The sequence below is a fragment of the Octopus sinensis genome, linkage group LG2 (assembly GCF_006345805.1).
Source record: "Octopus sinensis linkage group LG2, ASM634580v1, whole genome shotgun sequence".
Classification (NCBI taxonomy): Eukaryota; Metazoa; Mollusca; class Cephalopoda; order Octopoda; family Octopodidae; genus Octopus; species Octopus sinensis.
The window spans coordinates 107,752,481-107,774,977 of NC_042998.1; the positions used below are offsets into that span (position 1 = coordinate 107,752,481).

The 22,497-nt window shown below is 34.3% G+C and overlaps 1 protein-coding gene across 1 annotated transcript in view; it reads right to left on the minus strand.

The window, feature by feature from the left end:
* The window catches only part of LOC115225579 (dynein heavy chain 8, axonemal-like), a 220,695-nt gene that overhangs the window by 196,966 nt on the left and 1,232 nt on the right, over positions 1–22,497 (minus strand). The window contains exons 2-12 of the mRNA XM_036498798.1: positions 15,915–16,063; positions 13,634–13,807; positions 12,680–12,884; positions 11,167–11,310; positions 8,377–8,531; positions 4,969–5,154; positions 4,797–4,873; positions 3,509–3,703; positions 2,789–2,913; positions 1,823–1,959; positions 45–165 (exon numbers count right to left, since the gene is read on the minus strand). Coding sequence (XP_036354691.1) covers positions 45–165; positions 1,823–1,959; positions 2,789–2,913; positions 3,509–3,703; positions 4,797–4,873; positions 4,969–5,154; positions 8,377–8,531; positions 11,167–11,310; positions 12,680–12,884; positions 13,634–13,807; positions 15,915–16,063 — 1,668 coding nt within the window. The remainder of the gene's footprint in view (positions 1–44; positions 166–1,822; positions 1,960–2,788; positions 2,914–3,508; positions 3,704–4,796; positions 4,874–4,968; positions 5,155–8,376; positions 8,532–11,166; positions 11,311–12,679; positions 12,885–13,633; positions 13,808–15,914; positions 16,064–22,497) is intronic.

Below are 22,497 nucleotides of genomic sequence, written 5' to 3' on the forward strand. Positions count from 1 at the left end.
TATTAAATTATGTAAATTGTATGTAATAGTAGATAGTTGCTCACCTTGTTTTGCTGAAAAATATCACATTGTTCCAGTAAGTCAGATGCATAATGATTGAAGACTTTAACATAACATCTTTCTATCTTAGGAACCAATGCTGTTCTCTTAGATACACTTGAAAATCTACAACATCGAACAGTTTAAAAATATAAATTATATAATTTTGTACAAACATATACAAAATTCAATACACACACACACACACACACACAAATTTTGCAACCATCAAGTTTCAGAATTGATACTATGACTTGGTAATTGGACAAGTGTATTCCATAAGGAAATGTTACCTTATTCAGGAATAGGTGAAGGTTGGCAACAAGAAAGGTATCTAGCTATTGGAAATATGCTTCAACAAATTTAATCTGAACCATGCAAGCATGGAAAAGAGATCAATAAAAAGGATGATGAATATATTTAAATAAAATCGTTTTTAAATCTGTTTTTATGCTGGTTTGGGTTGGATGTTTTGACAGGATCCAATGGGTTGGAAGACAATGCCTTGCCCTAGTCTCTCAGTTTTGGTATGATTACTTCAGTTGGATGACTTCCTAACATTAACCACTTTACAGAATGCACTAGGTACTTTCTGCATGGCAGCAGTAATAGTGAGATCCCCTCATAACTCACAGGACTAAAGAGCATTCACATTTGAGAGAAAGAATGGGCAGTTGCTTTATGTGAAGCGTTGAGAGGTTAAAGTAAGATGGGAAGAGCAGATACAGGTTTATTGTTGTGGAGGTAATTCATGACTATCACACATTTTACATTAGTGGGTGTAGCTGGAGTAGTGCCAGAAAGAGTGGTAAATATGGTGGTGATGAGATGCCAAAACATACCCCCAAGATAACATGTCCAAGAAGGTGAGTAGAAGAGAGCATGGAGACAAAAGAATCAGGAAGAGCGGATAAGGTTGCAAAAGCATGAGAGTGAGAGGAGATTGAGGGATAGATGCAGTACAGAAATGGTGATATGACATGTAGTAACAGGCTCTTTTTTTCATTATTTACATCAGCAGAATAATACAGTATATAGCAGAATGATGGAGGGAAAAGTGATAGGGAGATGAAGGGAGGGGTTAAGGTTGCGAGAGTGTTGAAGGAAAGTGAGAGATGGATTTAAACCAGAGTTGGGTAAATGATAGTAAAACAATGGTAAATAAAAGTAATGGAGTGATGAAAGAAAAAATGAGGGAAGGATGTCAATAAAAAGTGGCACAAGGAGAGGAACTGAGCTGTCTGGGTGGGAGAAAGGAGGAAGTAGCAGTTATAGACTTGATGGGAGGGCTTTAGGTGTGTGTTTATATGTTTGACACAATACTGCCAGTCTCAACAAAGCCAGCAATGTATCAAATAGTAACTTAGCCATTCGATAAAATATAGATCAATAAAATAAGTAGCAGACTGAAATTAGTAATTGGCTGCTATGATTGACTAGAGAAGAGAGGAGTCTTCAATCTTGGTAAATAACCACTTTTGTGCTGGTGAACCAATAAAACACACCATACACTGGTGATTAAAAGTAAACAAACATGTGAATGGAGTGCAAATCTACTAAGTTCTTGAAATATGGATTAATGATATAATGAAGTCAATGAACCAAGGTAGCTACTATGAAATGTGTGTTTGAGTTCAACTATGCATTTATTTGTTTTTGTTGGTATAATTCAATTTCAAAATTACAATTCTGACATAGGTAGCAGTGGTGGCAGCGGAACCACCACCACCACCATCTCCTCCATTTCTACTGCTTAGATTGTTCCATAAAGATTACTGTTTACCTGTCAAGTATGTCAAGTGATTGTTCTACTGATAGATCTTTTCTGAATATAGCATCCAAATAACTTCTTATTAGTAATTCACTTTCTGTAATAATTGATTGGAATTCACAATATAAATTGTTGAGTTCACCAGAGTCCTATAAATCAGAAATTCGTTTATTTAATAGTTTTCTGGAAAATTTTGTAACTACTTAATAACTTCTTTATTTGTTGCAAAGGCATCAAAAGAGGAACATTACAAAGACGAAAAACTAAAACAAAGAGCAGAGATTAGGTGAAAAGGCAGACAAAAATATTAATGTCATGGAAAGGGGTCAGCTTTATTGAGCAAGCTAGAGCATCTTACAAACCTTAGATACTCCTCAATAAAAAGTGGCTTCTCTTTGCTGTTGATCTACAAACAAAACATGAGAATTATCTCCTCTGTTACATCAACTCACCATTCTCATACCCTCAATGACAAAAAACACTTCCATACCTTTCTTATTACCAATCATTACAGTGAACCTGTTAGACAATTTAATTTGTCCCAACCAACACAGCAGCTTTTTGATATAAGTCCATAGGTATGTAAAGAAGATAAGAACAATATTTTAGTGAGTACCTACCAGTTCACTAAATTTTTAATAGAATTTAATGTCAGTTCTGACCTTACTTACAGGACCTTTGACATGACTTGATTGACTGTCATGAACCATTTACTTACACTTAAATTTCATATACCCCACCAGACCACTGACCATAAGATACACTCAAGGATCTTCTAGACCAATTAGTAAGGTAACCTCCTAAGCAGATTATCTGGTTTCCACTTCCAGACAATGTAAATTTATGGATTTTTATTTAATTGACAGTGGTACTTCAGCATGAGCAATAACTCAGTAACTGGAACAAGTAATAGAGTAAGCACATATGCATATACAGTGACTGAGAATATTTCCCTATGAAATTGTAATTTCCACTTACATCTAAATTAGTATGCAATACATCGACTGTAGTTATCTTATGAACGATCTTCGTTAGATTTCTCATTGTGTTACCAAATACATTCAACAAAATAGAACAATTTTCTTCATCAGCAAAATATGTTTCTATAAAAAAAGAAATTTGTCATCGTTATCATCATCTGGGTGTGTGTTTATAAGGTATAGGTGTGGTGAGTGGCTAAGAAGCTTGCTTCACAATTATATGGCCTTAGGTTTAGTCCCTCTGCACAGCCCTTTAGGCCAGTGCCTTCTATTATAGTCTTAGGCCAACCAAAGGCTTTGAGTGGATTTGGAAGGCATAATCTGAAAGGAGTCCATTGTGTGTGTGTGTGTATATATATATATAATATATATATATATATATTATATATATATATATATCTGTGTGTGTATGTTCCCATGTATCTTTATCTAGACATTACATGATGATTGTAAAATGAGCATCATTGCCATACAATAATATGATAAGATATAACCATACATCATAAAATACATATGATAGAACAAGATTTTACAATACTAGAATTGGTATATGTCCATATACTTCAATTTTAGAGAACAATGTTCAAATATGACATAATTCAGAAGAATGATGTAGTCTAACATACCCAGAACGATCAATTTACTTTATAATATTTTTAGAAGAAAGAAAAGTTATATAAAACAACTTCAAAATAGTTGAAATTTCAGTCATGCTTACTTAAAATATAGTCATTTGAATTGTATTCCTTTTTGTGATGCACTAAATTGTTTCTTTTCTTGATATCACATATTTCTTCCAGTTTTTCCTCATTTTCTTTTTCCTCATGTGCATCTTCTTCCTTAACTGCTGGAAGGCTACAGTCTTTGATGTCATGCATAGGTTGAAAAACTGCAGATCTGTCTTCATTCAACACTGTAAAGCAATGTTTAAAATATTTTAATGCTCTTTCTCTTTCCCTGTATGTATATATGTATATATATATATATAATATATATATATATATATATATATATATATACACACACACACAATCGTGTGTGTGTATTAGCAGTTTACTTCAAATAGCATTACTTAACATTTCACAAACAATTTTTTTTAATTAAGGCAACATAATGCCATTCAGAGTCACACTGTTTATATATATATATATATATATATATATATATATATAAACTCCAAAACATGTACTGTGCGCTCTTTTATTTCTCTACTTATTGGTGAGGGCAGCAAATTGGATAAAATACTATCTGCATTATAATTCAAATCCTTTTGTCCTTAATTCTTCAGTGGGTGATAAAATAAAGTACCAGCCCAAGGAGGTGAATTGGTATCATTGTTAAAGCATCAGATAGGATGTTGTTGCAAGCATTTGGGCCAAGCCTCTGGGTCAAGAATAACTTCCCAGTTTCAATCCATCAGTTTCAGAAACCCTGGAAAAATAAAGGTCATACACATTGCCCATCCCTTCTTTACTAAGTGATGAATTAAATAATAAAAAAAAATTGATAATTTCCATACTTTACTGCTTTGATTCAGAAGGGAGTTGTCATATGATTAATTAGTGTTATGAAGGATAACCACATGCAAAACGTAGGATGATCATAACTAGATTGCCTTTGACATATCTGTCTGATAAGGATTAATCTGGAGCTAAAATGCAGCAACATATTTGACTCCAAGAGAATAAAAAGTAGTCATGCGACCTACTTGAAAAAGTAACCAAATCTTCAAGAACACTGTTGCCTCAAAAGAGGAAGAAAGTATCAAATTATGAAGGTTGAGAATGCAGTGCCTACTGCCCTTCTACCACCAACATGAAAAAAAAAAAGACAGTCATGATTTGTACATATCTGATCATAACTCTTCTGAATCAGACCTGATCAGTGGCTAAGTAACAACATAAACAACTATCACTAAATATGAGTCAACAGAATCACCCAAACCTTTCTATCATAGTTAAAAATAGTTGCAACCATTTCAACAAGGAAATAACATTCCTACTTACTTTCAATGTTTGCTTTCTTTTCAGTTTCTAAATCTTCACTTTTGAAAAGAGGAAGACTGACAGATAACTTTGTTAAACTGCAAAGAAAACACCAATAATAAATGGAAAACCTTCAATAATAAACATTCTAGATTTTACTAAGTTATAGAATTCCAAGTGAAAAATTACTTACAGAGAAAATTGGGAAAATGTTTCAATAATATAAATAACTTTCTTCATTTGATGAATTAATGGATGTAGGTTTGAAAATATGGCTTCTTCATCATAAAAGGAAATTCCTTTCATTGTTCGGCAGAAATCATTGATGTTTGTTGTTGATGCTCTTTGTAGTTTGAGATTTGGATATGGCTGCAGAGAGCTGTATGCATAATATCAAATTAGATACCCAAGTAAGTATGTAAGTATAATATACATGTATATATTCCTATAGATGCACAAACACAGACTAATAATCATGATAGCTTTTTATATTTTGAAGATTATGCCACTGCAATTCTAAAGTGAAAGTTAGTTCTAAAATACCCAGTACAAACCTCATGTCTAAGTCACACGTCCATTTTACATATGTTCTTGGTTCAGCAAACCCTTTAGCATTTAAACTGGCCATATCTGGCCCAAATATTCAAGTTATTTTATATTCAAATTGTCCAGATCTAGCCTCTCACGCCAGCCTCACAATGTCATTCTAAAAATTAATAGTTACCTCCTCAAAATCTTAAAGCTACAAGATAATGCATGATTAATTCAAAACAAAGTGAATAAGTAAGTATTACTTTCAACGGAAATTGAATACTAAAGGGTTAAATATGCTTGGATGAAATTGCCATCAGAATATTCGATATTAAATATTATATTCACTCCCACTTAATATAACTAATAGAGTTACATGGAAACAAATCATTTGGTAGTGCTTAAATTAAATCCATGTCAATGAAGTTAATTGTCTATATTTAATAATTCTCTTTATTTAATCATGTACAGCAAAGCAACATATTCAATTTCATCACATGCAGTAATAATAACAAAAGAACACACTCTGACTTCACTGGCATATACACATCATTTCCTCCATAGTTTAATTATATCAAACACATTTTCTGACATGAAAAGCATATTTAAAAACTTAGCAAGGGAAGCAAATTACATAGCAACAATACAGAGACGATGCATTGTGAGGTTTGCTCAAGTTCCATATGGAGCAGTAATAATTCATGGTTACAATAACTGATTTCAAGTCTTGTTAATAAGGGATTTAGAACTTATCATGGCCAGCCAGATAAGTGAATATTTCCTGTTTTATAAGTTCTTTATTTTCTATTTTGATCTATAAATACAAAGCTTGTTTTCCATGTTGGCATAAGTTAGATGTTTTGACTGAAGCTGTTTCAGACTCTGTTTTGGCTTGGTTTCTATAGCTGAATGCCCTTCCTAATGCCAATCACTTCACAGAGTGTACTGGGTGTTTTTTTGTCACCAGTACAGGTACATTTTAGGTGTCACTGGCACATGTTCTTTTCACATGGCACCTGCAATGGCCCTGACCACAATTCACTTAGCTTGACATGTCTTCCAAGCACAGCAAATAGCCGAAGTCGTACTCTCTTGTCATTACCTCCATGAGGTTCAACAACTGAAGATCATATTTCACCACCTCATCCCACATCTTCCTGGGTCTGCCCCTTCCATGGTTAAATATCAACACTTCTTTACATAATTTCCTCTTTCATACACAGCACAACACTATACCAGTGCAGTCTTCTCTCTTGCACACCACATCTGATGCCTCTAATACCAAATTTTTCTCTTAAAACACTCACACTCTGTTGTACAAGCTGGCTTTATTTCTTTCAAACCTTCACACATCCTCTGCAGTCATAGCCCATGTTTCACTGCCATATAGCATGGCTGTTCATACGCAGTATCATACAATCTACCTTTTATTCTGACAGAAAGTCCCTTTGTTGCCAACAAAAGTTGTAGCTCTCTAAATTTTGTCCAGCCCATTCTTATACTAGTAGCTACACTCTCAGAGCATCCTCTTCCACTGCTGACTTGGTCACCTAGGTGACAGAAGCTATCTACTTCTACTAAGTATTCCCCTGGGCATCTGAGGAGGTCTATTTTCTGTACATTCTTAGTGTTTATTGTACCTGCACATCTTTCACACAAAGACTACTTTCTCTGTTAACCTTCCTCTGATATTGCTCAAACAGGGCCATTCCATTGAAATGATTTGTGATTTGTCTGTTTTCCTACTTGCTAGGGCTTTGATCTTTGCTAAATTTACTCTAAGGTCCACTGATTCCAGACCTTGCTTTCACACCAAAAATTTCTCCTGTAGTCCTGGTAGTGATTCAACTATAAGAACAAGGTCATCAATGTAGAGGAGCTCCCAAGAATAGTCAGTCTTAAATTCCTCTGTTATAACCTGAAGGACCATGATAAACAAGAGTGGGGTGAGAACTAAGCCTAGGTGAACTCCTACCTGTACACTAAATTCATTGCTATACTTGTTGCCAACTTTCACCTTATTGACAACATCTCTGTACATGGCTTGTAAGAGTTTGCACAATGTTAAATAAAATGCTGTAATGTGATATGCTTTTGATCTAAATATATTCTTATTTCATATTTACTCACCAATTATAATTATCCATAAACAATATATATCATTGAAACCCATAATGTGACACAAAGAAATGAAATTTACTTTAAACATTAAAAACTATAGCTTATGTATAACAAATCATATTTCAATAATTTTGTCAAGCATTGCAAGGAAAACAAAATTTTCCTCTTTTCAAAATTCTCATCACTGCATCATCATCAACTAGTCTCAGTCTGATAACAATCATCCAATTTATCCTTCATCTTACTTACATATTTGAATGACTTTACCATCATATAAGATATACTCTCTTGAGTGCCTTTCATCCAGTTAATAAATATGTTTAAGCCTAGTTGTTTTAAGGCACCTCCTTCTTTCATCAGTTTGTTGCTTACTGAAATCATCTATGACCATCTCAAGATATAATAATTTAAGAGTTATTGAGTAAAAAATTCAATGGTTCTGAAAAGCTACAGTGGTATTGCTTGGCATATCAATATTTCCAGTTGCTGACAAATTGTAATCACATAGTTAAACTTCTGAGACCTTTCAGCTTTATTAGGCACAACTTTTGGTAATTTTGGGAAAAATCATTTTGCTGATAAAATCCTATTACATTTTGGTTCATGAACTTGGCACGCTAGTCTACTGATGCATGAAATTTCAGTGAGCTATTGTATTTTGAATTAGCAGAAGGCTGAAATACTTTGGTTCTAACAGAGAGTTATGGACATAGTTAGCACACCCAAGCATATAGATCCTTTTCAAATTTCTTATAGGGTGAGATGGAAACTTGCCCAGCACGCTCAGGTTTTGGCATACTCTTTTGGGTGTGGTCTTTATTTTTTGGCCAATTCTTAAACACTATCTTAGACACTGAAAAGTTTCTTTCAGTTTTACAATTGTCATGCTCCTTCTCATATCCAATAAAATGCATTCTGTAAATATTGAAAGTTTTGGAAATATAGTTACATATGAGAAGCACTTCTTGCAGCCAAAGAATTTCCTTGGTGAACAAAAATACTTGTTTGCAACATGATGATAGAATCTCTGAAGGAGTTGGTCATTTGAATACAAGTATTTAATTGTTTATAAAGAGACTCTGTCACTGTTTTGTTAACTTGCACCTGCAACAAAAATGAATATATATTATATGTAAGTATACGTAATGTTTATTGCCACACCAATATGGCTGTTTAATGTTACTACCATTTTTAACCCCAGGAAGAGCCTCCTCCAACTGGAAGAGGCTCTTCCTAGGGTTAAAAATGGTAGTAATATTGAACAGCCAAATTGATGTGGTGATAAACATTACTTCTCAGTATAGTTACTACTTTCATCTCTTATAGAGATTTTCTAACTAGCTACCTTGCTTGTACATGAGTAGAATTATAAGCAAATAAATATAGTTTATATCTATTTTAACTGATTGCGTCCTTTGACACCTTTTTCCTTTAGTGTTTTCATATGATGTCAAGAAAAACAAAATGTATATTTTTCTTTTATTCTTTGAAGTCTGACAGCAATTATGAGAAAAATTGTGGAGAAATTAACTGATGTTATTTGAAGAAATGTGACATAAAAATTCAAAGACCCACTTTTAGGTTATGAAATAGTGATACTCATCATTATTGTTTTACGTCCCCTTTTCCACGATGGTATAGGTTTGCTGAGTTTTCTGAAGCAATGTTTTACAGTAGAATGTTCTTCCTGTTGCTATGTCTTTTAGTTGCTTCTTATGACATGCAAAGATGCAATGTACTTATTCTAAAACTGGGATATATATGGTATTATCAATACTATTTTCTAACATAAGCACAAGGTTATGAATTTTAGAGTTGATTATCTTGTCTCCAGGACTTAACTGATACTTATTATATTAAAACCCTGGAAGGAAGACACATCAAGGTAATTACATGTGAATTGAATTTGGAATTATTAATTATGTCAATTCAGCATCCTTTTTTTTTTTTTACAGTTGATCAAAAACCAGGGAAAAGTGTTATATTTCAGACAAATGTGAGTCCCATAACCCAGCAAAGATGCAAGTTTAGGTTTTTGAGCCTAAAATGCTTTCATGGGAAGGTGCTTAATTAACTCTTGTCTTATTGAGTTTATGATGATACAGGAGCCATTAACATCCTAATATATTGTGCAGCAGCTAAGTATCATCCATCATTCATAATATACTAGGTAATAACCAGTTACCAAACACAATAATGCAATGATTAGTACCAGCCAATTAACAGCATAAACAAAGTAGTTAAAAGCCAGTCATTAACACTACAACAGATTAAGTATCATTCCTTAATGTCATGATGGCTTCAGATTTAGGCAGAAGGCTAATTTCAAGGGAGTGGGTAAGTCAATTACATCAACTTCAATGTTCAACTGATATTTATTTTATTGAACTTGAAAAAATAAAAGATAACGTCAACCTCAGCAGAATTTGAACCCAGAACATGAAGAGCCAGAAGAAATGCCACTATGCATTTTGTTTGACTCACTAATAAGTCTACCAGTTTGTCACCTTACTCCTTAACATCACAATATAGTAGCTCAGTATCAATCATTAACATCATAATAAAATAGCTATGTATCCTCTATTAATAGTATAATACAGTAGCTAAATACCATCCACGGACACTATAATAGGCTAAAGACATGAATATAGGAAAATGTTAAGATATCAGGACATCAAAAGAAAAAGAATCCCCAAGTGTCTGAATGATACAAACTGATATTCTTTTAAACAAACCACAAAGCCAATTTTGATAAGGGAATAAGTATAGTAATGGAATATTACTTGGTAAAGTACTGAGAGATGGAAAGTCAAGTTAATTCTTAACAGATTTGTAGTTAGAATGTAAAGAGATGATTGCTTAAAACAGTTGACACCACTTAGGTCTTCTTCATATTGTGGTAAAAGAAATTCTATTTTTATTGGTTTCAAATGTAATTAGGAAATAATAATAGTAGAAATGTAGAGCAAGTGAATCCAAAACCCTAGTATTAGATCATGAAATATTGCTAATAATAATGACTTATCATTCTGGTACAAGATCATTAATTTGTAAGAGAGAAATATAATCAATCAAATCAATCTTAATACACAACTGACACTTATTTTTATTGCTCATAGAAGAACGAAAGCAAGTTTAACATTAGAGGGATTTGTACTCAGATTATAAGCAATGTAATATGATACTGCAAAACATTTAGTTTGACAGTATTGTTTCTACCACTACACTGTTCTTGGAAGTGAAAATAATTTCTATCATCGGCACAAGGCCAAAAATTTAGTGGGAAAGAAACAATCAATTATATCAACCTCATAACTTGACCACTGATTTAACAATGATAATAATTATTTCTGACATAGGTATAAGGACAGAAATTTATTGGGTAATGAACAAAAATTGATTCCAGTACTTGACTAGTACTTTATCAACCCCCAACCAGAAAGATAAAAAAGTCAACCCAAGTAGTATTTGAACTAAGAATGTGGAGACATAAATACCACAAGAGATTTTCTCTACCTCTGTACCATTTCTGCCAGACAATAGAGACATGGATCTAAACACTGGAGGTTGCTTTAGTCCATCCTTCTAGCCTTTCTCCCAGCTTACTATGTCATTCTGTAAACATGCCACAATCAAGTTTAAGATTTAATTTTATCAAACCTTAAAATAAACCAAATCTCTCACATTCTTTGAGAAGCTGATATCAAATGGGAAAAAATATGAAGATTATGATTACAACCTTATCTTTGCTACCAATGTTTTTCTTTTGCAGATGTAAAGAACAACTTTGTAAGATTTGTTTCCCAAATATATCTTCTCCATCAGGGCTTGTTGTACACAGCTTGATAAACTTCTTTATTATAATAGCTAGTTGGTTGGCAATCTAAGATAAAAAAAAGAAGCAAAAACAAAACAAAACAAAAAGAAAACATAAGGAATATAGTGTTTATGCTGAATTAAATTAACTTTTTATTCAATATATACATGCTGGATTGACAAATGCTCAGAAATTAGTGATTCACCATTGACTGCATTTTCATTCTTATTCACTGCGTTCACCTCTATCCCTATCTCTAATCATCTGTCACTTTCCTTTTGCAAGCTTCTGTCCACCGTTAATGCCTTGTCCCAATTCTTTCTTTTTTATTCCCACCTTTTTGTACATTGAGGGTATGCTCTGACATTTCATCTTCATCCTTTCTCTCTTTCCAGCTGGGGTATAGTTACTCAACAGTAAGACACCTGTGCCAAACCCTCTATCATACTTTAGTCTCTCCTGCCTCAATACTGCTCCCCAACTCAGTCACGAGGTCTTGTCTTGCAAGTTACTTGGTAACTTCATTAGTATTGGTGCTATGAAAAAAAAGGATCCAGTATGTTCTGGAAGATCTGTAGAGCAAACCCTGGTTGGACAAAATCCTATCACAAACTTTCCAAGTCTAACTGAATGCAGAGAGTGAATATGTGCTCTTCTTTGCTGTTACATCTCATGAATGAACCTTTTTTGAACTGAATAGTGACTGGTGACGAGAAATGGGTTCTCTATAAAAATGTCAAGTGCCAAAGACAGTGGGTAGGGAAAGGAGAAACACCGGCACCCCAAGCTAAAGAAGGTCTTCAGCCACGTAAGGTGTTGTTATCTGTTTGGTGGAATATAAAAGGTTTAGTCCACTTTGAACTTTTAAACCCAAACCAAATGATAACAAAGGAGATCTACTGTGAACAGTTTGAGTGGCTTAAGTCAGTACTAGAAGAAAAATGACCATCCTTGGTTTCAAGACAAAAGGTGTTCTTCCATCAGGATAATGCTTGACCACATACAGCAAGGATGACATTCCAAAGGCTGGATCAGTTTGAATGGGAAATGATGCCCCACCTACCATATTCAACGGACATTGCCTCATCTGATAATAATTTATTCTGTAGTCTTCAAAATCATTTGAATCGAAAAAGTATGAATTCTGTAGCTGAAGTCAGAACAGTGCTAGAGGAGTATTTTTCATCACAGACAACTAAATTTTGGAAGAGGGACTTTGCAAGTCTACCAGATAGATGGAAGAGCATTGTAGAAAATGAAGGAGAGTATATTTTAGATTAAAAAAGAACTTCATTCATCTATAAAAATCCACATTATTTATGGGGTGACCCAATATATGAATAGACAGACATATAAACAAACTAGTATATGACCTTATTATTCTATACTTGAAGCCTGTTGCTGATATTATCAATAAAAACATTTTTATTTTTACCTTTTGTAAAAGAAGTGTCAAGAAACCAGATCTTGCAAAATGTCTTGTTAGAGAATTCTGTTTTTTAATGGCAGCAATGATATTTGGTATTACAGTGTACATCACAAATTCTGGACAGCATGTATTTTGTAATTCCAGTAGATGACTTTTAATAAACTCTAAATATTTCACTTTATCTCTTGACTCATTTATTGCTTCAGAGATCCTGACACAGAAGAAATAACAGAAATATTTTGTGTATGAGAGAAAATTATAACCTCACACTTTAGTTATGAATAGCTTCAAAGATATGAACAGCAAGAAAATTACAGAAGATCAATATTCTGGAGAGAGAGAACTGGGAAAAGTAGCTAGCACAGGGGGAGGTGAATGCAATAAGGATGGCAAGAGGTTGAAGGACAAATGTATCAGAGTTATCTGAATGGTGGAGGTAAAGGATCAGCTAGTCTGAGGAACAGAGGCCACTATAGCAGTGTATTCGAACTCATACATATATTGCTTACTAGGCAAGTAATAAATAGATGATTCAAATCTTATCAGCTCTTTCTACCACAAAATGATGTTCATGTCTCATACCACTCACAATTTAATATACCATGCAACTAGCTTTTTCTAGATCAATTGTACCTATATTTCTCAAGCCAAAAGTTCAAAGTTACTATCAATCTTTTCCACATAAAAATTAAACTAAAAAGTATTCAGTAATCCTTCAGTCTAATGTTGAATTGTTTTTATTCATAACCTCATGTAAAAAGAAACATAAATGTGTGCATGTGTGCATGCCCAAGAAAATATGTGTTGTTTATGATGTGTCCCATTAAGCCTTGTAACTTAGCTTTTTGAAAAATAATATTAGATAAAATAAATACTGGTATTGATATGATTGACTAAAGCCCTTTTGTACAATGAATGAAATCAGGAAAAGAGTAGAAAAATAATAGATTAAAATATTACCCAGAATCTACGAATTTCCATTTTCTTAACATTTTAGAGCGTCCAGCAACAAGACATGAAATAACTGATTTACATTCTTTACTCTTCAGTTGTTCAGTTATGTTTTCAAGAATTTCATACTTCCTTTTCCATTTCTTCAGTTCACTCAGTAGACCCAAGTTGTTCTCCAATGTCCTAAAACATATTAGTCTGTTTTTCACATTTGGGAAGCTTTATGGAATATTAACTGATTGCCAAAGGCTAAGTTTCATCTTCAAGGCTAGAAAATATTTCAGCCAATGAAGGAAACTCTACATTTGTCATGGGAAAATTGTGATCCGTGGGACTTTCTGAATGGTACACCAAACAAAATATTACCTTGAATTTTTTAGAGTGTAGCCAGCTTCTTGAAAAAGATTGCCCATGCCTGGTCTACATGGTTACTTGACCATCTAGAAACAGCAGTCAAATCTCCCTCAAATCACAATCTCCATAAAATAAAAAGGACATATTGGATAATGTTGTTCAAGATATTCCAGGAAGAGAAAAGACAAGAATATCACAGGTGAAATATCTTTGACCATTGACCTGTTAGATCAGGGATGATAAGGGGTAAAAAGAACAACTTCAGTTTTGATCAATTGCTGACCCTCTCTTCAGAGTTCAAAACTCACATCAAGAGCAGTGATCATATATTTGGGATAGTGCTTCTATTACACACTGAAGTACCTTATGCTACAGATCCTGTATGGAATCTGTTAGCCATTACTCCCCTTTATATCATAACAATGGTGAGTTCTTACACTAGTACAGGGCAACATACAAGTAGAAAAGAGGTTATATTCAAATTTTACTCCAGCACTATGTCATACCTTCTATTATAAATAACAAATGACTTCTTTCAAATGAATAACTAATGATTTTTTCACAAATTTCTTCAGAAGATGATTATAGTCTACTGAACCAACCATAGAATTTATCTAATACATATTTTATCAATTTTGAAAGTACAAAGTGTGAAGTTAACTTTAGGGGAATTTGAACTCAGAATATAAAAAGACTTAATATCTGAAATGCACTTAGTCATTGACAACCATTTAATATCATTTACACTAGAGAAGCTGTCTGTCAGAACTGAAGCACTGTTCATTATTGTATCAGTTTCAGAGTTACCTTTTCCCTAGATTGATTATCTTTACTATGACTAGTGAAGTCAACATCACTCCCATGAGATTATTAATCAGAATTACTACTCTTCTAGACATGTTGAGTTCATGCTGTTTGCAGAGTACACAGCCCATGCAGAATTTTATTCTGTTACTACTTACTAAGATAGGTTACTTTCCTTGTAGCTAATGTAGTCCAAGTTTCACTTGCAATGTAAATAATTTAACTATCAGCTAGTTGGAACTCTACTGAAATTACCATAGTTTGTTCTGATGTCTGGGGCAGATGGCTAAAATAAGGTTGCCAAGGGAAAACAGTAACATACTAACATGAAACAATAATTGTAAGAGAAATATTAATTTTGCTTAGCTGAAATGCAATAGCTTCCTCATTACAGCTTCTAAGAAAATGAAAGAGAATATGTTATACTGAAGTTAGCAAACTTACTTGACAGATTTAACTGCCTAAAGGCGAGAGAAAGTGAGAGAGGAGAGCTTGTGTTTGCAAGTCATCCCAAAACGTGGCACTCAACACACATAAATAAATACACAGGAACCTACTTATTAGAATCATAAATCTGAATATTACCATTAAAATTTTCAAATAAACAACTATAATCACTACAAATCAAAAACTACACTAGCTTTGGAAATGTAGTAGGGTGTACAGTGATGTTGATTAACAGCAGTTATGAAAGTGATGGTGGTGGAATGGAGATATTAGTGTTTGCGTGTGTGTGTGTGATAACTTAGTCACTGGCAGTATTGGAGTATTGTGTAAATATGTACCCCCATACATTACATACATACCACAGATAATGATATTAGTTTTTTTTAAATCAGAACTAGTGGGTCCCAAAATGCTTATTTAAATTAATTAAAAATCATTCACTCATTAGAATTGAAGCTTCAGATGTTCTTATATCCTCTGATTAATGTTATCAGTTATTGCTGCTAAAAATGCTTTGTCCAAAAGTGACCAATAACAATACACAATGGATTCTACTGCACACAAACAATTTTGTGTCTGAACTAAACACAGAACTCATAATATCTAATTCAGAAAATACAATATATTCTTAAATATCTACTTCAGCTACTTATAACAATATAACAGTGTAAACATATCAGCTTGCCTCTTATCTGAACTGTAAACAATTGTTTCGATATTAGCAATCCATTCAGATAGAATCTGTTCTTTATTCTCCATATCATACACTTTGGTGGGTGATGTACACATACGTTGTTCTACTGTCATTATTTCAGGGGGCATCTTCAGGATTTGCTGGAAATAAATTTAAACAACCAATTCAATTAAACTCTTTATACTGAAAATCTTGGGGGGGGCAAACAAACAAACATTTTTTCACCTCAAACTACATTATTTAAGTGTTGATTTTTAAGGCAGTAGGAAACTTTAGTTGCCATCTCTAGCAGGTAGAGCGAGTGCATCAGCATTCTTGGTTGTCTCATTGTAGTAGTGTCAAGAAGAGGTGCAAGCAGTGGTTCAAGTCTAAGTGAATGAAAATAGGTGCAGATTGCATATTTTCATGAAAAAATATTTGCAGAGGTAAAATACATCATTAAATGAAAGGGATTTACAAGAATAATCTTAATAAAATCTAGTATAGAAAGATAACAGGGCAACGCTATTAGTAGGAGAGGTTGGGAAGGTGAAGTATTGTATCAGAATAAAATCATATAAACATACTTATTGAATAAAATGATTTTATTTCTTTTAATGTCTTTAAGGCCAGGTGTGGTTTATTAACACAACATGCTTTCTTCTGCAGAAGATGGGTGTGGCTAACTGACACAATGCTAAATTCTGAAGAAGACAGGTGTAATATCATCATCATCATCGTTGTCTTTTAATGTCTGCTTTCCATGCTGGCATGGGTTGGATGATTTGACTGAGGGTTGGCAAGCCAGAAAGCTTCACCAGGCTCCAATCTGATCTGGCAAAGTTTCTATAGCTGGATGCCCTTCCTAACTCCAACCATTCCGAGAGTGTAGTGGGTACTTTTTACATGCCCCCATCATGGGACCAGTCAGCCAGCACTGGGATTGACCACGTTCGAATGGTGCTTTTTACATACCACCGGCATGGGAGCCAGTCAGGTGGCACTGGCAATGACCATGCTTGAATGGTGCTTTTCATGTGCCACTGGTACGAGTGCCAATCAGGCGGTACTGGCGACAGCCACGACAATGACTTCACTTGACTCAACAGGTCTTCATAAGCGCAGTTTATTGCCCAATGATTGAAGGGTACTCTTAAATGGGCCAGTTATGCTGCACTGGCATAGGCCATAGTTACGGTCTCACTTGGTTTGCCAGGTCTTCTCAAGCACAGCATATCTCCAAAGGTCTCAGTCACTTGTCATCACCTCTGTGATGTCCAACATTTGAAGGTTGTGCTTCATTACTTCATCCCAGGTCTTCCTCTTCTACAGATTCTCTCTACTGCTAGGGTGTGACACTTTTTCACACAGCTGTCCTCATCCATACGCAACACATGACCACACCAATGCAGTCATCTCTCTTGCACATCACATCTGATGCTTCTTATGTCCAACTTTTCTCTTAGGGTGCTTACACTCTGTTGTGTATGCACACTGACATTACACATCCAGCGGAGCATACTAGCTTTATTTCTTGCAAGCTTATGCAGTCCTCAGCAGTCATGGCCCATGTTTCATTGCCATGTAGAATGGCTATTTGCACACATGTCATACAATCTACCTTTTACTTTGAGCGAGAGGCTCTTTGTCACCAGCAGAAGTAGGAGCTCCCTGAATTTTGCCCAGGCTATTCTTATTCTAGCAGCTACACTCTCAGAGCATCCACCCTTATTACTGACTTGGTCACCTAGGTAACAGAAGCTTTCAACTACTTTTAGCTTTTCCCCCTGGCATGTGATGGAAGCTGTTTTCTGCACATTTACAGTGATTATTGCCCCTGAGCATTTGCCATACACAAAAACGATCTTCCCAGTTAGCCTTCTTTTGATATTGCTGCACTTCTTATGTGTCCTTAGCTTACACCAGGTACATCTTAAGGAGTTTCTACCAATACCTTTTCTGTAGATTGAGCAGGACCATCTACCTAGAATGGATTTGTGATTTGTCTGCCTCCCTACTTTAATAGTTTGACTCTAAGGCCCTTCGATTCTAGACCTTTTTCCCACACCTGAAACTTCTCTAGTTCTGATAGTGACTCAGCAATTAGAGCAAGGTCATAGACATAGAGGAGTTCCCAGGGGCAGCCTGTCTTGAATTCCTCTATTATTGCCTGGAGGACTATGATGAATAAGAGGGGCTGAGGACTGACCCTTGGTGGACCCCTACCCATAACCAGAATTCTTCACTATATTCATTGCCAACCACCACCTTACTAACAGCATCTCTGTACATGGTTTGTACAGCTCTCACCAGCCATGGATCTATCCCTAGTTTCTGTATTGACCACCAGCTAAGGGATTGGGGGACCCTGTCAAAGGCTTTCTCCATGTCAATGAAAGCCAGGTACAGAGGTTTACCTTTGGCGAAGTATTTCTCCTGTAGCTGTCTTACCAGAAATATAGCATCAGTGGTGCTTTTCCCTGGTACAAACCCAAATATAGCATCAGTGGTGCTTTTCCCTGGTACAAACCCAAACTGCATCTCATCTAAACTAACTCTCTCCCTAATTAGTTAGGCTATGACCCTCTCCGGGACTTTCATTACCTGATTCAACAAATTGTATAAGCTACATTTGCCTTATAAGCTTCATTATCATCTTGTATTTTCTTCCTTTTTTTTTGTGTCCTGCATAAAAAGACTTGCTATTAATACTTAAGTTTGATGTACTTTTTTAAAATCTTATTTTCTTTCTTTAGATAATCATATCTCAATATAATTTTTTAAATAAAAATATAAAAGTCATATTAGTATCTTTGAGCAAGTTTTAATTTTTTCAAAACACAGTAACAAGGCTTTTTAAAAAAAAATAAAGTGCATTTTTATCTTCGATAATTTCATCTGAGTTGTTTTTATTAAAAAAAATAAATATATAGCTAAAATCTCACCTTACATCACAGAACATCGCTTCTGAACTATAGTGAAGGCAACTCATCAAGGGAGTTGGACACCCCTAACAAAACAAACAATATACAAAAAGTGAAGTACTCTAAGTATGGACACTCAGCCCAGCTAGTAGAGCAGTAATTGCAAATATAAACTGATACAGGACGGAAGGGACACCTTAGATCTGGTTAACATGCTTTCTAGTGTTGGTGACATTGACATGATAAAATACACCATGTAAAGTGGTTGAGGATAGATGCCAAGCTATATCATATCTTATAATACAGAGAGAAATAGTTTTCCAGTCCTGGTGGGACTGAGAATTAAAATAAATTATTTGTTGCTGTTATATAGCTGTAATATCTCAAGATATTCCAGCTATGATCACATACTGTGTATCTAGAAATATATTATCTAGTGTGTCCTCCCCCTTTTCAAGATTAGGGTGTAATTTGAGGAGAATTGGGCTGCTATTTCAAGCCATTCAACTAACTGTTTAGAGGCTTACTCACTGGTGAGTATTTGCTTTTGTGAATGAATTTAGTCTTTACATTTTCTTCTTGTTTAGGATTAGGGTCAGTCAGCAACAACAGTATGAAATAGAATCATGCTGGTACTTGTTCAATTTGAATTAATGGTAGGTTTCCAAGGGATTAAGCTATAGAAAGACATAGTGTTTCTGTGGCTACTTGTCTTGCCAGAAATAGTTGCAAAATCTACTTCATATCAAATCATATTGTCTGAAAGAAAGTACATATAGAATAATATAGTCCTAGATACACTGTATCGGAAAACAAAGATGGGGTTATCATGACCAGAATCTCTTTAATCATAGCTAAACTGGTGTTAAACTACAACTAGATAAACTATGATATGCATTCTCTATAATTTTGTTCCAAAAGCCATACTAGGGTATATTTTTACCAATTTCATTTCTTTTTGTTTCACCAGTTTATCATCTTGCAACTTAGCAACCCATCCAAATATTTGTATCCTTCACGTTCCTTCAGTTAGTCAACTGCTTAGCTGAAAGATTAATTTAATTTGTGGGCATAGACATGGTTGAAAGAAGTTTGCTTCACAGTCACATGGTTTTGGACTCAATCTGACTGTATGGCACCTTGAGCAAGTGCCTTTTACTACAGCTTCAGGTCGAGAGGGAAAACTGTACAGAAGTCCAATGGATAGACTATGTTTGTTGTAGTAGAGTGGTAGTCTTAAATCTGTCACTTGGTTTAACACTAACATCTGGCTCTTTGGCACTATTCAGTGGAGTCTATTATATTACAGGCATCCAAATTCTGAGATAATCAGAGTCATAGATGTTTGTTATATTAACCCAAGTCAAGGAGGTTATGTAAAATCATCCTGGACTTGTCCTTCTTCTCAGTTATGGAAAAGAAGAAAAAGAAGAAGAAAAAGAAGAAGAAGAAGTAGTAGTAGTAGTAGGTGAAATATCACTGAAAGTGCAATTTTAAGATAGAACATTTTTGAAAAATATATTCTTCATTATAATATATTTATAAACCCTTCTACCTTCGGTTTTTTATTTTGATGTCAAGAAGTAAACAAATGTACTTATGGAATAGAATTAAAGGTGTAATCTATTTATATTACTCTGCTACTGTACAATTACATTGGTAAAACTTTTAAAAATCTTAACACACTGCACTACATCCTTACATAAAGAAAAGAGCACTTGGATGAACTTGAACCCAGGGTTTGAGTGAATAAAGTACAGTAGCTGTCCAACAGCTGTAAATGAAAAAAAGAAAAGCAGTAATATAACTGTAGGCATCACTGTATGAATTTTTTTCTTTTTACAACCATATACTTTCAGATAGGAATTTTTAGATTCATCTCCAGGTAGGATTGGACATTCAGAATGTCCCTGGAAGATTGTGGTTGATTCAATTACAACGGATATTTTGAAGCAGGTCTCTAACATCAGTGTCTTTTCACCGAGCAAGTCATTGTTGAATTCTTTCATTCTGGACTGCCATCACTAGCCTGTCTCTTAGAAGTTCATTGAATTTATTCCCAAATTTACACATCTCAGACATTTTTCTATGTGTTGAAAGATACTAGCATATGGTCTCTTGGTCTGTTCTGTATAGACAAAAGAATAAAAAAGGCTCATGCTATTGGAAACATGGTAAATGTTTCTTCATGAGCCGACAGATTTGTAAAATGTTTTTTTACTTGGTTTATTATTGGATAGACCTCAAAGCTTGAACAATTTTCTGCACCAACTACAGACAAAAGTATAACTCATTTCTTATTGTCTTCTTTCTTCTACATCATTGACTGCAAAGAAAAACCTTAAATGTTCCACATAATTCATCCAATAGTCCTCTATACTGTTCCATTCATTTATAGCTGCAAACAATGACATTCTGAAGATGTATCTTCATTAAATATTTCTCTAAATCTTTTTGTACATTTACTTATATTTTGTTGCCAATGTTTTAAATAGGATTAAAATGTAAATGATGCACAATGGAGTTTATCAATTCAAGATGTCTCCCCCGTCAGTTCCAAGCACTTTTTATACCTTTTCTGTGCTAGAAAGCTGAGCTGATAACTGGACAACTAACGCTGCAGTTGTTACCCTACTTTTCCATGTTCTAGGTGCAACACAGATTATATTCCTGTACTTCAAGAATATATAGATTTAGGAAGCCCATTGTGTAGATTACGATTACATCGAAATGTAATGAGAAGCTAAAATTGGTGGGTGTACACACATACATATCTATAAAATGAAACTTGAAATGTTTATGCTACTTGAAAACCAGTGCTATTGGTTATATCCTGTCACATTTATTCATCGGTGCCCATACTTAAGCGTCTAAAATTGGAAATATAATCTTGATTCAATTCTGCATATCTAGTCTTCTTTAAAAGCATGCTGTGACCTAGTTTTTTAAGAGCAGTTCAACATGTGACTGTCACCTGTTTTTGAGTCAAATATCCTTCATATCACATTGAACTATTTTTTTTGTTAAGAAAAAAAAAATGCATACTTTGGATAAGTAAACTATGCTTGAAGATTAGAAGATGATATGATTATGGGTCTGCTGGATGAGATTCGATTTGCCTTCGATCATAGGTCTTCTGAATTAGACTTGATCTGGGCTAAACAATATTAACAGCTCGTGACAGACTCAAGTATGTAAGTGCTTGAGTGTTTCCTTGTTCACTTTGCTCGTGTTCATGAGAGACAATGTGTGACTGAGCGTGTTTCATTGTTCATCTTATCGCAGATTGCTTATGTTTATGCATGTATGTATGTATATTTGTGTATGTCAGTAATATGTATGTGTTTATGTGCATATATGTATAAAATTGAAGAAATAAAGGAATGCCAAATTAAGATGATTTTAAACTTGTTCAACATCATGGTGAGGAAAAGAGAATTATATTGATGCGAACACTATTTCATATTCTCGTTAATAAAGAGACGGGCAAAAATTTACCAATATTTTTGGGTTGTTGAAGGAAGAGTGAGAACAAGTGTACAAATGCATTCCTTATTTCTGTGAGGCAGGTGTTGCTATTCTGAAAGTCAGGGAGGGGCTGATTTTAAAATAATATATTTTGAAAAAAAACATCTCTCAGAATCGTAGTCTCCGTATTTTTACCATTCAAT